Here is a 14,650-nt window from a genome sequence, read left to right as displayed (position 1 = left end):
TTTATGTACGATGGAGCTCCACCACATTTTGATAGAAGGTGTCGTAATTGGATGAGTAATCATTTTCCGAATCGATGGATTGGTAGAGGTGCAGAATCTCCGATTCATTGGCCTCCTCGGTCATGCAATTTTAACCGTTTTGACTATGCTACAGAGGTAAATTCACGCCAAGAATTGGAAGAAAGAATTCAACGTCAATTTAATGACATTATACTGTACTGTAATTGAATTTTATTTTATGTTCTTAGTCATTAATTTAATTTTCTTCTTGTGAGTTTTGTGTAATTACTAACTATTTTATACCAGCATCAATTATTACTTCATAATTTTCAAATCAAAATATTCCGAAAACGGTACACAGTATCGAGTTTTACCAAGAGTGCCTTTTTCGTGTAAAATTGAATGATGTTTAAGTTTACTTGAAATTTTGATTAATAATTATCATCTTAAAAAAGTTATATTGACTAATACTTAATACGATCCCTGTAATAGCGCCCTCTATGAGAATCAGATATAAAAACAAATTCATGGGATGTATCAGCTTCCAAAACATATTCGTATAAAATTTCATTACAATGATGCCAGTAGTTTCGGCAAAATCGTAAAAAATGCGTAAAATTTTTTTTTCTTCAACGCCCTGTATCTTGAAAACAGATGGCGTTACAAACATTTTTTACTAAGCAAACCGCAATTATTTTTCAGTTTTTTACCTACCCTAGAGACGGGGTTACCTTTTTTTGAAACACCCTTTAACAGCAATTGATAAATATAGTTTCTTTGAAGGTTATTATTTCTTTATGATTTGATTGACTATTTTTTGCATTATATAGGTAAGCATGTTATTCTTAATAGTTTGCTTTATCTAATGAATGGATATATTTTATAACATAGTTTGAGTCCTTTATAAATATCTGGTTAAGATTTATTGGCGCCTATTTATATTTGCAGTTTCGTAGCATTCAGTATTTTTTGGTTCTTTTGGTCAAACTTTTATCTTTCTATTATTCATATAATGGGAACCCACCCCAGACTCTCCGATAATGCGCAACGAGTCTTTCGTATTGTTATGAGTGGCTTATTATCGCCTAAAATCACTTTTTGGTCGTTTCACTAATTGGCGCCTCAACCTATGTAGCTGTTTATACGTAATGTTTCAGCATTCATCACTCAAAATGTTTCTTCTGCAGTCCTGTTCACTTTCCACCAATAAGGTATTACTTTACCACTTAGAACCGAATTTCGTCAACTTCTGTACCAATATTCATATAATAATAAAATTCCAAAGAAAATAATTTCAGAATCTTTTCTTTTAGGTTGGGCTAACGAACTCGACGGGTTGTTCCCACGCCAACGGCGGATCCGAGGACGTGGAGATGGGAAAATGTATGGAGGCTGTTAACGTGAAGGCTGGTGACTCACGTGACTCGTTAGGTAGAGGTAGATTCTTTCCGTTCGTACCGGAACATCACTTAATTCCAGGCCACGTATCGAGGAGTTTCTGGTACTGGGATTATATATATTATGAAGCTAAACAGGTAAACTAATCAATACATAAGTTTGAAGTTTTAAGATTTTGTGATTTATATGGCTAAATATCATTGTTTGTGCAATTGTCTTTATGTAAATTGTAATACATACAGGTTAATACTAACTATAAAAATAACCGGTCTTTATTTATCTATTGAACAGTATTTGATATAATTCAGTTAAAAAATTGAAGAATCCAGAAATAGTCCAATCGAATTAGAGTCCCGCAGAAGGAGTGAAGTTGTATCGTATCGTCAGTGTTCCATGTCGCTTGATTCACACCGAAATTACGGGTCATTCATCCGACCATCTTCTCTGAAGTCGATATAGATCCGGTAAACACTTAGTATTTTCTCTTCTAGCTCTAATGATAAGCTGCGTCCTCGAGGCAAGCTGTGTTCAAGTGATCTATGATGAATTCTTGCGGAATTTGTTCCATTTCTTTTGTGTAATTGAGTTAGGAGCTGGTTTTTGTGCTTGTAATTTAGAAGATACATGTCCGTCTTTGCTCTAAAACTCAATATTTGCTCCTCAAGTTCCAGTGATAGCCTGCCTCCTCTTAGACATGCTGTGCAAGAGATTATGTATATGAGATTCACTACACTACCACACACATGTATAGTTGGTTGCCTAACTATAACCACACAATCTTTTCTCCACATTCAATCTCATATACATAATTTTAAAATAACAACATTGATGGTTGATACTGTTATATTAATTTAAAATTTTTTACTCTAACAATTTTAAATAACGTTGGCTTTTGTCTTAAGTAGACACACACAGTTATATTGACCACTCTGTTACGACTTCCGTCCTAACTTGTCAACATTGTCATTTCAATCAGTTGCTTCCATAAAGTCCTCGTAGACACACCGTCTCAGGACTTGCAACTTCAACGTGGAGTCATATGTCGCCATGTTACCTAATCCAACGGTAACTTTAACATCATAAGTATTTATAAGATATAATGTCGAACAAATGTAACTAATTATTTGTTAACGGGTTTTTACCCATATATTTAGTGGCTACATTCATGTACTCCTAGTAAGTATTAACCACACTTTTCTTTAACCTTGGTCAAAATTTTAACTTCATGTTCTTTTTAATTAAGTGGTTACATATTTTCTAGGACACCGATGATGGAATGATGTATTCCGAAAACGTTTTGTCTAACACAGCCCGTTTGGGTTTTTAAATATATACCTTTTACAAAGGATTTTAATTAATTTTTTAATATATGGTATACAGCCAAATACAGGAACGTAGATTCCTTGTGGATTTTGATTCCATTTCTTGTGTGTAGCAAGTCCGTATTGTTCAATTTAGTTAGAAGCGGGATTTTGTGCTTATAATTTAGAATATACAGGACCGCTTTCGCTACCGTAGTTAGTATTTTCTCCTTAAGTTCCAATGACAGCCTACATCCCGTTAGGCATGCTGTGCATGAGATATTTGATGAGTTCTTAGGGAATTTGATTCCATTGCTTCTGTGTCTGTGCTAAAAAGTCTTAATTGTGAAACCGAGTTATGAGCCGTATTTCGTGCTTTTAATTTAAAAGATAGAGGTCCGTCTTCGTTACAAGCCTTATTATTTGCTCCTTGAGCTCTAATGATAGCCTGCATCTTCAGGTTTGTCAGAAATTTCAGTTGCGCAATCATTTTTTAATGTAAAAGATATTTAATGTTAATGGTGTTAGTTAATGCTATTAATTCAGACTGACAGGTCTAAGACAATTACAAGCTAGAAGCCAGCTGTAAATAGAGTTATACAAAAAATTGTGCTTCTTGGGACACGTAACAAGAATGTCAAAAAGTGTTTCGCCAAGAGCTGAAGAAAAAACAGGAGAACAACCAAGGAAAAAGTCTCTAATAAGCATGCGGATGTTCTGAATATGACTTAATAAAAACAGAACAACAATTCCTATCTATGGGACTTAATACTTACGTTTTAATTAAAAAAACAACTATTTTATTTTTAAAACGTTTGTCACATTGTAGGGATTCCCTAAATTATTTTATGCTAATCTAGTTTTAATGTTTTTATTTCAAAACCGTAATTGATATAAATTTAAATATGTGGTTACCGCATCGCGTTTATTATCAATGAACGGCGGAGAAAAGATTATAAAATCGTAACCCACAACTAATTATTGTGAAATTTAAAACCCAAGATGACTTCCTGTAGATTTCTTTCAACCGGGTATATAGCCGTTATTGTAAATACAGTTTTGATAATGAAAAATCCTACCTTCGCTTTATTTCAGAACATATAGCTCTTAAGCCAATCTCAAAGCTGTAGATTGAACACTGTTAAGCTTTTTAAAGGTAGTTTTGCTTGTGGCATTATAACAAATGCAACCGCAATGTAGTTTACTCCTAATGAGTGATTTATAAAAGTTTATTAATATTTTAGTATCTGCGCCCCAAACTTTGTTAGATAGAATTTTGAGTATATTTAACCTAGATTGACAGGAATGTTGTAGTTTGTAGATATGCAAGTTCCAATTTAAGGTTCCGGTAAAAGCAAGAAAATTAACTTCTTCTGATTGTTTTAATGATAAATTATTTAATGTTAGGTCGGTTGAATACTGAGATCTGTCGTTATTAAAAATTATGTATAGTGTTTTTTCTGTAGAGAAGTTAAACCTAGTTTTTAACGTCCAATTTTCAAACCGATTTTAAAAAAATTGTAAAATTTTAGTTGCTGGTTCTATATTATTTAATTTAGTATAATCGACGATGTCGTCTGCATAAATACTGGCTCTAATAGGTGCTCTAATTTCATGAATAACACTATTGATAGCAATTAAGAATAATTTAGGTCTTATTATGGAACCTCGAGTGATTCCATTATCTAATGTTCTTGTTGAGCTTTTAAGTCCAGTTATCCTAATTTCTATTGATCGATTATTTAAAAAATTGTTAACAAATACTAGTATGTTACCTTGAATCCCGTTATCGCTTAGATTTTTCAAAATGCAGTGTCTCAAGTTCTCTCAAAAGCTTGGCTTATACACTCGCGATCATAAAATCCGGGTCACCTTGAAAATTTCAAGTTTATTGAATATTTTTGCCTCTGGTGCAGTAATAACCTTTTTTTACGCTAATGTATTTTTTATTTGTCATCAATGTTTGTTTTGAAAGAAAAAAAACGGTTTTTTATTGTTTTTATTGAAAAAGCAGAAAACAAACCACAAACAACAAAACATTGTTGATAAAACAGACATACGAAAAAAATGGAAAATACAAAACGTGGTAAAATATCAGTGAAATTTTAATGACTAATATCGTGTATTGCCTCCACTTGCTCTAATAAACTCTTGCAGACGACGGGGCATACTCTCAATTTTTCTCCGTATTACATGTTGTGGTATGATATTCCACTCTCTCACTAACAGATCCTTAAGCTCCTGTGCGTTGTTGGGAGGAGATGTTAGGGGTTGAATGCGTTTTTTCAAATCGCCCCAGAGATGTTCAATGGGATTCAGGTCCGGAGACCTAGCTGGCCAGGGTAACCTGGTAATTCCAACCTCGTCCAACTATCAAGCTTGTGAAAATCATTCACCGGTTATCCTCCAAACTCTTACATGCCCATCCGATCCAGTTAGGCAGAAACGGGATTCATCTGAGAATAACTCTTTGCTCCAATCGTTAATTCCCCTATGCGCATATTGTGGAACAAAAGCTAGTGGTGCAACTCGATGCGACAGGAGAAGTGGCGGTCCAGTAGCCATTACCCGAGAAGATAGTCCAAAAGAACGAAGTCTTCTCCTGACTGTTACAACGCTAACATTGCGATTTCGTACTTCCTGTAGACGATTTCGATGCATAATCGCAGTTGAGGTCTGGTTTTGTAAAGCCTGAAACACAAGAAAACGGCCATCTCGTGCCGTAGTCGCCCTTCTTCATCCAGAGCCAGGTCGTCTGGATAGCAAACCCGTTTCCTGAAAGCGTTGAAGCACTCGTTGAACCGTAGAAAGGCTAACAAAAACAGTTCATGCGACTTGCCGTTGAGTGTGACCGTCTTTCACAAGCGCAACAATTTGTGCCGTTTCAACAACAGTCAAGGGTATTTTTGGCAAAAAATAAACAATAATAAACACTAATAATAGCACTAATAAACACTAATGGTGGCAATAATAAACGTTTGTTCGTTGCGTTTGAACAGAAAGTCGAAGCACAAATGAGACATTTAAAACAAGCAGCAGTTACAGATACCGTTCATATTGGGAAGTGTGCACTTTTCCGCGAAATCGGCACTATTGGAATTCTTTGTTGCAAAGGAAACCGCTAAGCAGACAACAATTCTCAGAAATATGCATTAGTTTGTATTTGTGTTATTATTATTTACGATAAAGCTCGTTAAAAATGAAATATCGGTCATTTTCAAGGTGACCCGGATTTTATGATCGCGAGTGTATAAAAAAATATTGCAATCAGTTTTTTTTTGTTTGGAAAAGCTTCATTCATTGAGGTTTGTAAAGTAACATGCTTGTCTGATGTCGATCTGCCTCTTCGAAAGCCACTTTGATAAGGGAAAAGGAGATTATTATTTTTAAGTGCCATATTAGACGAAGGTATTTTTTTTTGTAGTTCACCCTATATACGAATATTTGTCAAAAATTTCTTTTTCATATTGATTTCATACTTTTACTCTTCATAGAATTAAATTCAGTGTATAGTAGTGTCAAACCCTGTTGTAAAAATAAGGATTATGAGGAGAATAATAATGGCATTATCAACCAACGTTGCTCTAAAAACTTACGCTATATGTATATTGTAGTTAATTTTTTGTGTTTATCTAATGTTCTTTTTTAATTTAGGGTATGGACTGTTGCTCGGACAACGCGGTATCATTCCACTACGTCAGCCCGAACCAAATGTACGTACTGGAGTACTTAATATACCACTTAAGGCCGTATGGAATATCATTCCACGTGGAGATGCCTCCAGAGCTGACTGAAAAACCATCAGTCGCCGACGAATCATCAAACGCGACGACGTAGTACTCACACACGAGTACCGGTACTAATTGTTTATATCTGCAGAATACAGGCTGTTGTTTATTCTTAAATCGAAAGGTTTTGATGGGTTAAAAGTATATACAAAGTCAAGTTTGGTAGTGAAGTATATACAACAATAGCCGCTAACTGATCAAAGAGCTTAAAGTATCGTGTTGCTTTACTGCGGACTATAACTCTTTTTTATTTCTTTTAGTCCGATAGTGGAACTGTTAATTTCGAACACTTGCTGGATTTAAGACTGAGGTTAAGAGTGAACGGGGCCATCAGAAATTTTGTAGATTTTCTTTTATCATACAAAAAATCAATACAATTTTCTGGATATTATCCTTTCCTTGTTCATTTTCTTTAAACTTCCATCACAATTACCGAACAATCGATTCTTACATTAAGATTCGTTATTTAAAATTAAAATATTAATTTTTAGTTTAAACTTTTTAGTACGTAATGAATAGAAATGAAAGTGTTTATATAAATAATGGAAACTAACAATTTCCCTATATTTCAAGTATTATTACTGTGTATGATGTACTTAATTTTTTCTGTCTGGCAGATTCTTGTCTCGATTTCACAAGAACTGATACACCATGAAACTCGGCAACACTGCGGTAATCTGAAACTAATAACAGCAGGTAATTGTAACGCCTGGTGAGTTGTTTAATGGCCGAGGAGCAAGATTTTTTAACAAGGGATATAATATTTACAATTCAGAATCTTAAAAAATGTTTGTACAAATTCACAAGGTTTTAGAAGTACAAGAGAAGTAACATTATTTTTATTCCTAACTTTGATTTGTAATTCTTTCAAATTGTTTGAGTGGTCACATTCGTACTTATGCCAATAATATTTTTGATATTTGCTCATTAAATGAGAAGAATCCAATACAAATCATTGGGATATCTGGGTGACGCTTCATCAAAATTATAATCCTCTAAAAAGGATATTTAAGTACATGGTTTCACAAATCATTGTGATTGTTTTGGCAGCCTGACTCCCTCCCAACTCAACTGCTGGTTTAGGTTGGAGGATGGCAGATTTTTGGGTTCTCAGGGTATTCTTGTACTGAATTCTACTACCATCCTTGTCGATTGGATATGCGATTGGTGGATGATGAAGGGAAGGAATTTGTGGTTTGGACTGGATAGTTTTGGAATTCGACCTGGTTCCGCCGGGGTAGAGAGTAAAGGAAAACCAGGAGCTGGCCTAGATAAAACGCTACATCCCTGGGCTAGATACATCCCCTATCAGGATCATGACGAGTATCCACGTGCTACTCAGAAAAAAATGAATGTTTTTCAGGGAGGATTATTTTTAACAGTAGAAGCAACAGGCTGGATTATAAAACTGACATCCTGATTTTCGATCAAACTATTGGAAATGTACCTTTCTTATCGCAGGCTACGGACGGAGCAGTGGAGGTGGAGAGGTATGAAAAAAAAACGACTGTAACGGTAGATCACGCGAGCACACTTGGCGCAACCTCACACTACGAGTAATAAACGCAGTCCCATGCGTGTTTATAAATAATATAAAATAAATCGAGGCGAATTCGAATCGAATATCGAATCAGATGGAAGCGAGTCGAATTGAATCGAATCCGAAGCGAATCCAAATCGAAACGGATCCGAATCGAATGAAATGGAATAAAATAAATTAAATTAGAAACCATCGCTCCATGCGTAGACGATAAGAAAGCTATGCTTCCCCTCCTCGGTCACTCCCGGAGTGCCACATCCCGTTTTTTTTTACATATTTATTTTTCCGTAGTCGTCACATGCAAACTTTCAGTATTGTGAAAGAAACGATTAGATATGAACTTTATCGTATGCGAAATAATGGGACAAATCCGGACAGAAAAACTTAAGTGTAATATCTAGGCCATAGACGAATAAAAGAACAAACATTGTACGTTTTTGTTAAGTTTTATTATTCTTTTGATCTTTCTGAATGAATTGGTTTATAGTAATACTCAGTTTTTTATACATATACGTATTTGAAATCCGGATCAGTCAATCGATTTACTGGAACTGATAAAGTCGTAGCCGCCCATCTTTATCTCTAACACATATTTCGATCTACCGGGGCAACATAAAAAATCTCCAGTTCAATAGATGAAACTAAACCTTTCGAATACACAGTACGTCCTTACAATCATGTTACATCGTGCATTGGTTTCATAAACACATTACATCTCTTTTGTCCTTTCCAGCTGCAGATAAGAGTTCTGTTTTGGGACACCTGCGGAATTAAATCCGTATCCGTTTACAAAACAGGCCAAAGCACACTTATGTTATATATATTTTCACAACTTTGGTTAGGTATATTTTCCGCTTGTTATCAGCTCTTTACGTATCGATACCATAGTATATCGGAAAGACTAAGGTGTTTAAGAACATTCGAATTAGTCAATCGACTCACTGAGCACGTTTCGATTCTACACGCCCATCTCTATTTTTAACGTTCTCTATTTAGAATACAGGAAATATTTCGCCAGATCACTATAATATTTACACCTTACTTTTTGCCTGTTAAGAACATAGGTACAAAGCACATTTGGTAACATTTTTTTAGTGATGGAACTATGGAAAATGAAATTTTATGATGTAACGTCATTTAAATAAATGAACTTCATCAATCGTGCCTTTTTTAAACTGTTACTAAGCCAAGAATTTTTAAACTTTTACTCGAAGATTCACAAATGCGCGGGCAATAGAGATCGTCGCGCAAGAACTAAACTAATTCAGTGAGTCGATTGATTGATCCGAACCTTAAAAGTTGTTTTTAAACTCCCTGAAGAACTAATTCACATGCCATTTTTGTGCTTTAAAATTTCGTTTTGCTTGGAAAAATAAAACTTGAAATGATCTTGAAGTATTTTTGCTTTTGTCAATCTATATATTTTACAGTCGGAACAAAGCACTGACGATACGTAGTTTTTAACATATCTAACTGAACGTCTAGCGTAGTGCCTATCTATATTTATTTAAATCGCATATTTTAAAGTCCTATTTTATATTATAGATAGCGAACTAAATAAATTTACTCCAGTAGACCCGTTTGTATTCGAAGTTTTTAGATAATTTGTGAATTTTAATCAATTCATTGCTCGTTTCATCACAAAGATTTAGTGCAGCATCTGGGTACAGTACATCCTAACCATTGGACTCTGTGCTCTTGTTTTGGATTGTTTGGTAGCCTATCTTTCACATCGTTGTGCCGTGTTAGGAATTTTTTCAGTCAAAATGTGAACCGAACATAACGAGTAGTTTGTAGCTGTCGCGGTGATGGTACTCATTTGACTTAAATGTGACTTACTCAGCTCTATGTGTTGTACATCTCTGAGTCGGCTTCATAACAGTACTGATACTTAGAGTCGAGTAAGTTTTTGGCGGAAAAGGTGCTGTATCGAAATGCTGCACTTTTTACTCAGAAACCACTATATTTTAATTAAAATAGACGCGTGTAAATAGTAATATAGTCGTCTTTAAAGTATTGTGGTTTTGAAAAGGTTGTAAGACTCAATAATTTCCTAGGGTGTACAGTTACAAGACAATTGAGACGAAATTAGGTATATACCTATGGTTCAAAAGTCTCTTTCTATAGATTCGTGACTAACTTGGTCGGTAAATATGACATCTACAATACCGACGTCATTGAAGCGGTCTAGATGTATCTTAGATCAGAACCGTTGCAAATAATAATAAATCTAAGTTCATTTATGATATTTATTGACAAAAAGTGTGCTAATTTAAATTTATTATTAGTATACAATGTGGAAAAATGTACTGGACAGCATCGGCTGGACGAGTACTGGCATTGGAAATTCAGTCTCAAATGTTTTGCTAACGATAATACATAAAAGATAGTACTAGTTAAGTTTGAATTAACATTGTAATTAGAAGAGGTATACTCTGTTCAGTGAATCCAGTCTGAAGTGTCTAGTCAATTAATATGTTGGTCAAATTTTGACTTCGACCGGAAGTGGCTATAAGTTACTATACAACCAAGCACACGGGCGCATAGCCAATATTAATCGTACCTTAAAGTAAAAAATTATTCAGATACAGTTTATCAACACAATAAAATTGCATACATTAAAATAATATATAATATTAGTATTTACAATTGGACAGTGTTTAATCGAAATTAATGAATATACACTTGGATTATTGATGATTACTCTTCTTTTTCCAATTAAATAAGTTTGCAGTTCAGCTATTATCAAGATTTCGTAGGAGTTTTTAAGTTGTAGGTTTGGGACAATGACCCTGTCAAAATATAATTCCCAAGCCGATTGAACCGGCTATACATGCGTTTATAATGGTTGACTATAATTTTTTAACTATGAAACCGAAACACTTATAGCAATAGCCAACTTTTTGGCCTGACTACGTAAATATCTCTCATTTCACATAAGCGCGGAAGAAGCAACAATTTCTCTGCCACTAGCACTTTCAAAACATTCAACATCGACATATTGTCTTATAGTTTGTAGCTTAAACAAATCAAAAAAATTTATCAAAAATGTTATATGACTATAGAGTGGCATTATAATGAAAATAACAAAGAGGATGTTGATTAACTGACAATTGACTTGTCACCTGTCAAAATGTACTTTTCGTAGTGACGTGCTCATACCAACTTTCACTGTTTTGTGCATTTATTTGGAACTTACTCGTATAAGAAATTAATAACACGTTTTTTACCCCTAATTTGATTTGTTTAGGAACAAGAAAACGGCAAAAATTACTCGAGACATCGAGTAATCTGGCGTATAAATGACAATTGGTGATTTGTAAAAATTCACATGTCCTTATGCTTTGTTACGCCGTCGTGTTGTATGGACACCTTGAGTCTAAACGAACCAAATTTCCGAAACTATTTTGACATTCAGTGAGTTAACTTATATTCGTTTTGTGAATTTATTTTGAGTTGAATTAGTGTAATAAAATATTAGAATAATAAGACCTTTATTATTCTAATTTGGTTTGTTTAAAATCAAAAAAGCTTCAAAAAATGACTAAACTAAACTAACTAGTACTATCTGTTGAGGTATTTTTCACCCTAGAACCGTAATCCGGTTTTTGATATACAACTTGATGTTGATATAGCTAGATTCTAGATTGTAGAGCTAGATTCATCACTTATTTTATATGTCTACGGAAAATAAGTTGTAAATATTGTGAAAAAGGCTAGAAAATTTCATTGATTAGATTTTTGATGATATACATTTCTTGTTTTAAAAAGGGTCGCTTTGATAATTAACGCAATTCGCTCATTTAAAGCGTGGTATTCCCATAGGACAACTACAACCGTATCTGCATTTCTGACTAACCTATCAAAATTGTTATTACATCTTTTATTAAACAGTTGTTAAAAAAATGTATTTTGGGCAGGTGCATAAACAAATAAACATTTACAGCACTTATAGGAATACTACAAATGTATATTTCCTCCAGATATTTTATTTTAAGAACAATTCCCAGTTGCTATTAGTCTGATTTTTATGTTCTTTACATATTCCTAGTCTTATTTGCCAAATGTATATAATTATTATTAATAGATTCTATTATGTAAAGTATTAGATGTAAGATATTTGTAAAACAAATCTTTTCCTACATCTTTGCATGAAAATGTTGTGTTTATTAACATCTTTACGAACTAGAACTGGACAAGGTACATCATGCTGCAAAAACATCACATTCGCCGTCAAAAAAACTGTACTAGTTCGTCAAGGTATCTTAGAATGATTTTATGTCTTCACAAAAGCTCAATTTGTAGTTTTATTATAATTAAGATTGAAAGACAAGTAAAGATTTGTGCCATAATTTCCTGTTTTAAATGAGAGCAGTCAGTGGCTAACAGTAGTGCTTTTACTCGGCTAAATTATGTATTTATTTATTTCTATTATATTTATATAGTAAAACAACCTTATATATTGCAAAATATACATTGTCAGTACTTTTAAACATATGGTTGAATGACTTTTTCAAATAATGCAGATATACAATAGTTTAAATCGTCAACAGCACTATGCTACATCACTTAAGATAGAACTAATGTGGCAACATTTACAAAACACACAACTTAAATATTTTTCAATAATTTATTAAGAAAGGTTGACAAAAATATCCTTTTATAGTTTACTGAAGAAAGAAAAATGGACTATACAAGAGCGCTACGAATATAGTCAATAAACTCACTATAACAGCTTCAATACTATCTGCCCATCTCTACCTATATCCAATGCATTTGTGGGCCTACGGGGGCAATGTGAAAAGTACTATAACGGGGCACGGATGGAGTATACAGAATTCTCTCGCAGTCATGTCAAATGTTCCCCGGCAGGTGTAAAGCCCACTAAAATGATCTGTTCTTGTAATTGTAAATACATAAATTATGTCTCAACTTACCTCAACTATGGCCATTTACCTTTTTACTTCTTTTCCTTTGGTTCTTATATAAATAGTATGCAAATAAGAGTTTTTTCCTACTATTTAACATTATTGCGTGTGCATGCTCTTTGTATTTGTTTGGGCGTTTGTTTATTATTCGGTCAAAAAAAAGACTTTACAAGACTCAACTAACCTCAACCTGGCAAATTCCGTACATTTTTTTTTTTTCAAATTCGGATTAGACAATCGACTTATTGAGCCTGTTTCAATCCTTCCTGTCCCTATATATATATATATATATATATATATATATATATATATATATATATATATATATATATATATATATATATATATATATATATATATATATATATATATATATCCAATGTTGAGAACTTACAGGAGCAGAGCAAAAATTTCAATGAATGGGAATAGATGGGATTTATAGAAATTCTATAAAAGTCCCACTAAAATGACCTGTTTTTAATTATAAATATTTAGTCTAATTCTCAACTTATCTCAAATATGACCATTTAAATGTATTTCTTTTAGTTTTATATACATAGTATTCTAATATTAGTTTTTCTAACTGTTCGGCATTATCATTATTCTGTATGACACTTTCTCAGCGAATTCAAAACTGATTCGGTTAATAAAAGGATTTTACAATTTGTTTAAAAATCGGATCAGACAATCGACTCGCTGAGCCTGTTCCAATCCTTCCTGCCCACCTCGATATCCAATGTTGTGGACTTACAGGGGCAGGGTGAAAAGTTCAATGCACAGAAATAGATGGAATATATAGATATTCTCTTGCAGTCAGGTCAAACGTTTCCAGGCATCTGATAGGTGACTTAAATGACCTGTTTTTAATTATAAATATCAGCCCAAATATTAACAACTCAAATATGGCCATTTGTATTTTTTTCTTTTCTTTTAGTTTTATATAAATAGTGTTTCAATATTAAATTTTCACGGAATTATCATGTTTCTGAATCACTTTTTCTCGACCAGTTTAAAACTGATCTAAAGAAAATGAGTTTCGGGTGGATAAATAATTTTACAACACGTCTAACCTGACCTAAACCTAGCAAAGAAGCAGTAGGTCACTATTATTTATTTGGAGTTCTGATCATTCAATCGACTCATTGAAAAAACCCACGATACCATCCTTATTTCCAATGAATTTGTGTATCTACGAGGGCAGTATGAAAAGTTCTCGTTTATGGAGTATATAGATACCTTGCATCTTGTGAAACATGCTCGACCAGCTGGTTGGTATACATACCATAAAATGTCCGGTCTTTTGAACGTTTAGGCAGGTAATTCTTGCCTTTGTTAAGATTCTGAAAGGTACAAGATTGAGAACAAGATGTTATTGTAAAACATATAATAACTTATACCAATAACCAAAATATAAAGCGAGAAACTAACATTAATGAATGAACAGGTTTACAATAACATCTTGTTTTCAATCTTATACCTTTTAAAATCTTGACAAAGGCAAGGATTTTCTGTCGAAAAGTTGATTTTAATGGAATAATATAATCTAGTTCCAAATTAAACAATAATTATTGAACTAAACCCAAGAAATACTGATTTTATATTAAAAATGGTATGGTTTGAGCGACATCATCCAATGTGTATTTTATTTGCCAATTATTAGTTCAAAACTGACAAAAAACATTACAAGACGCTTAC

General features: G+C 33.4%; 1 protein-coding gene across 1 annotated transcript in view; it reads left to right on the top strand.

Moving 5' to 3' along the window:
• LOC140445936 (glycoprotein-N-acetylgalactosamine 3-beta-galactosyltransferase 1-like) overlaps positions 1–13,239 on the top strand; it is a 35,165-nt gene extending 21,926 nt beyond the window's left edge. The window contains exons 5-6 of the mRNA XM_072538382.1: positions 1,314–1,535; positions 6,354–13,239. Coding sequence (XP_072394483.1) covers positions 1,314–1,535; positions 6,354–6,536 — 405 coding nt within the window. The 3' untranslated portion in view covers positions 6,537–13,239. The remainder of the gene's footprint in view (positions 1–1,313; positions 1,536–6,353) is intronic.
• The last annotated feature ends 1,411 nt before the right edge of the window (positions 13,240–14,650 follow it).

Source organism: Diabrotica undecimpunctata, chromosome 7 (assembly GCF_040954645.1).
Source record: "Diabrotica undecimpunctata isolate CICGRU chromosome 7, icDiaUnde3, whole genome shotgun sequence".
Lineage (NCBI taxonomy): Eukaryota > Metazoa > Arthropoda > Insecta > Coleoptera > Chrysomelidae > Diabrotica > Diabrotica undecimpunctata.
The sequence above is the reverse complement of the archived record's forward strand: the minus strand, read 5'-3'. Positions and strand labels throughout refer to the sequence as shown.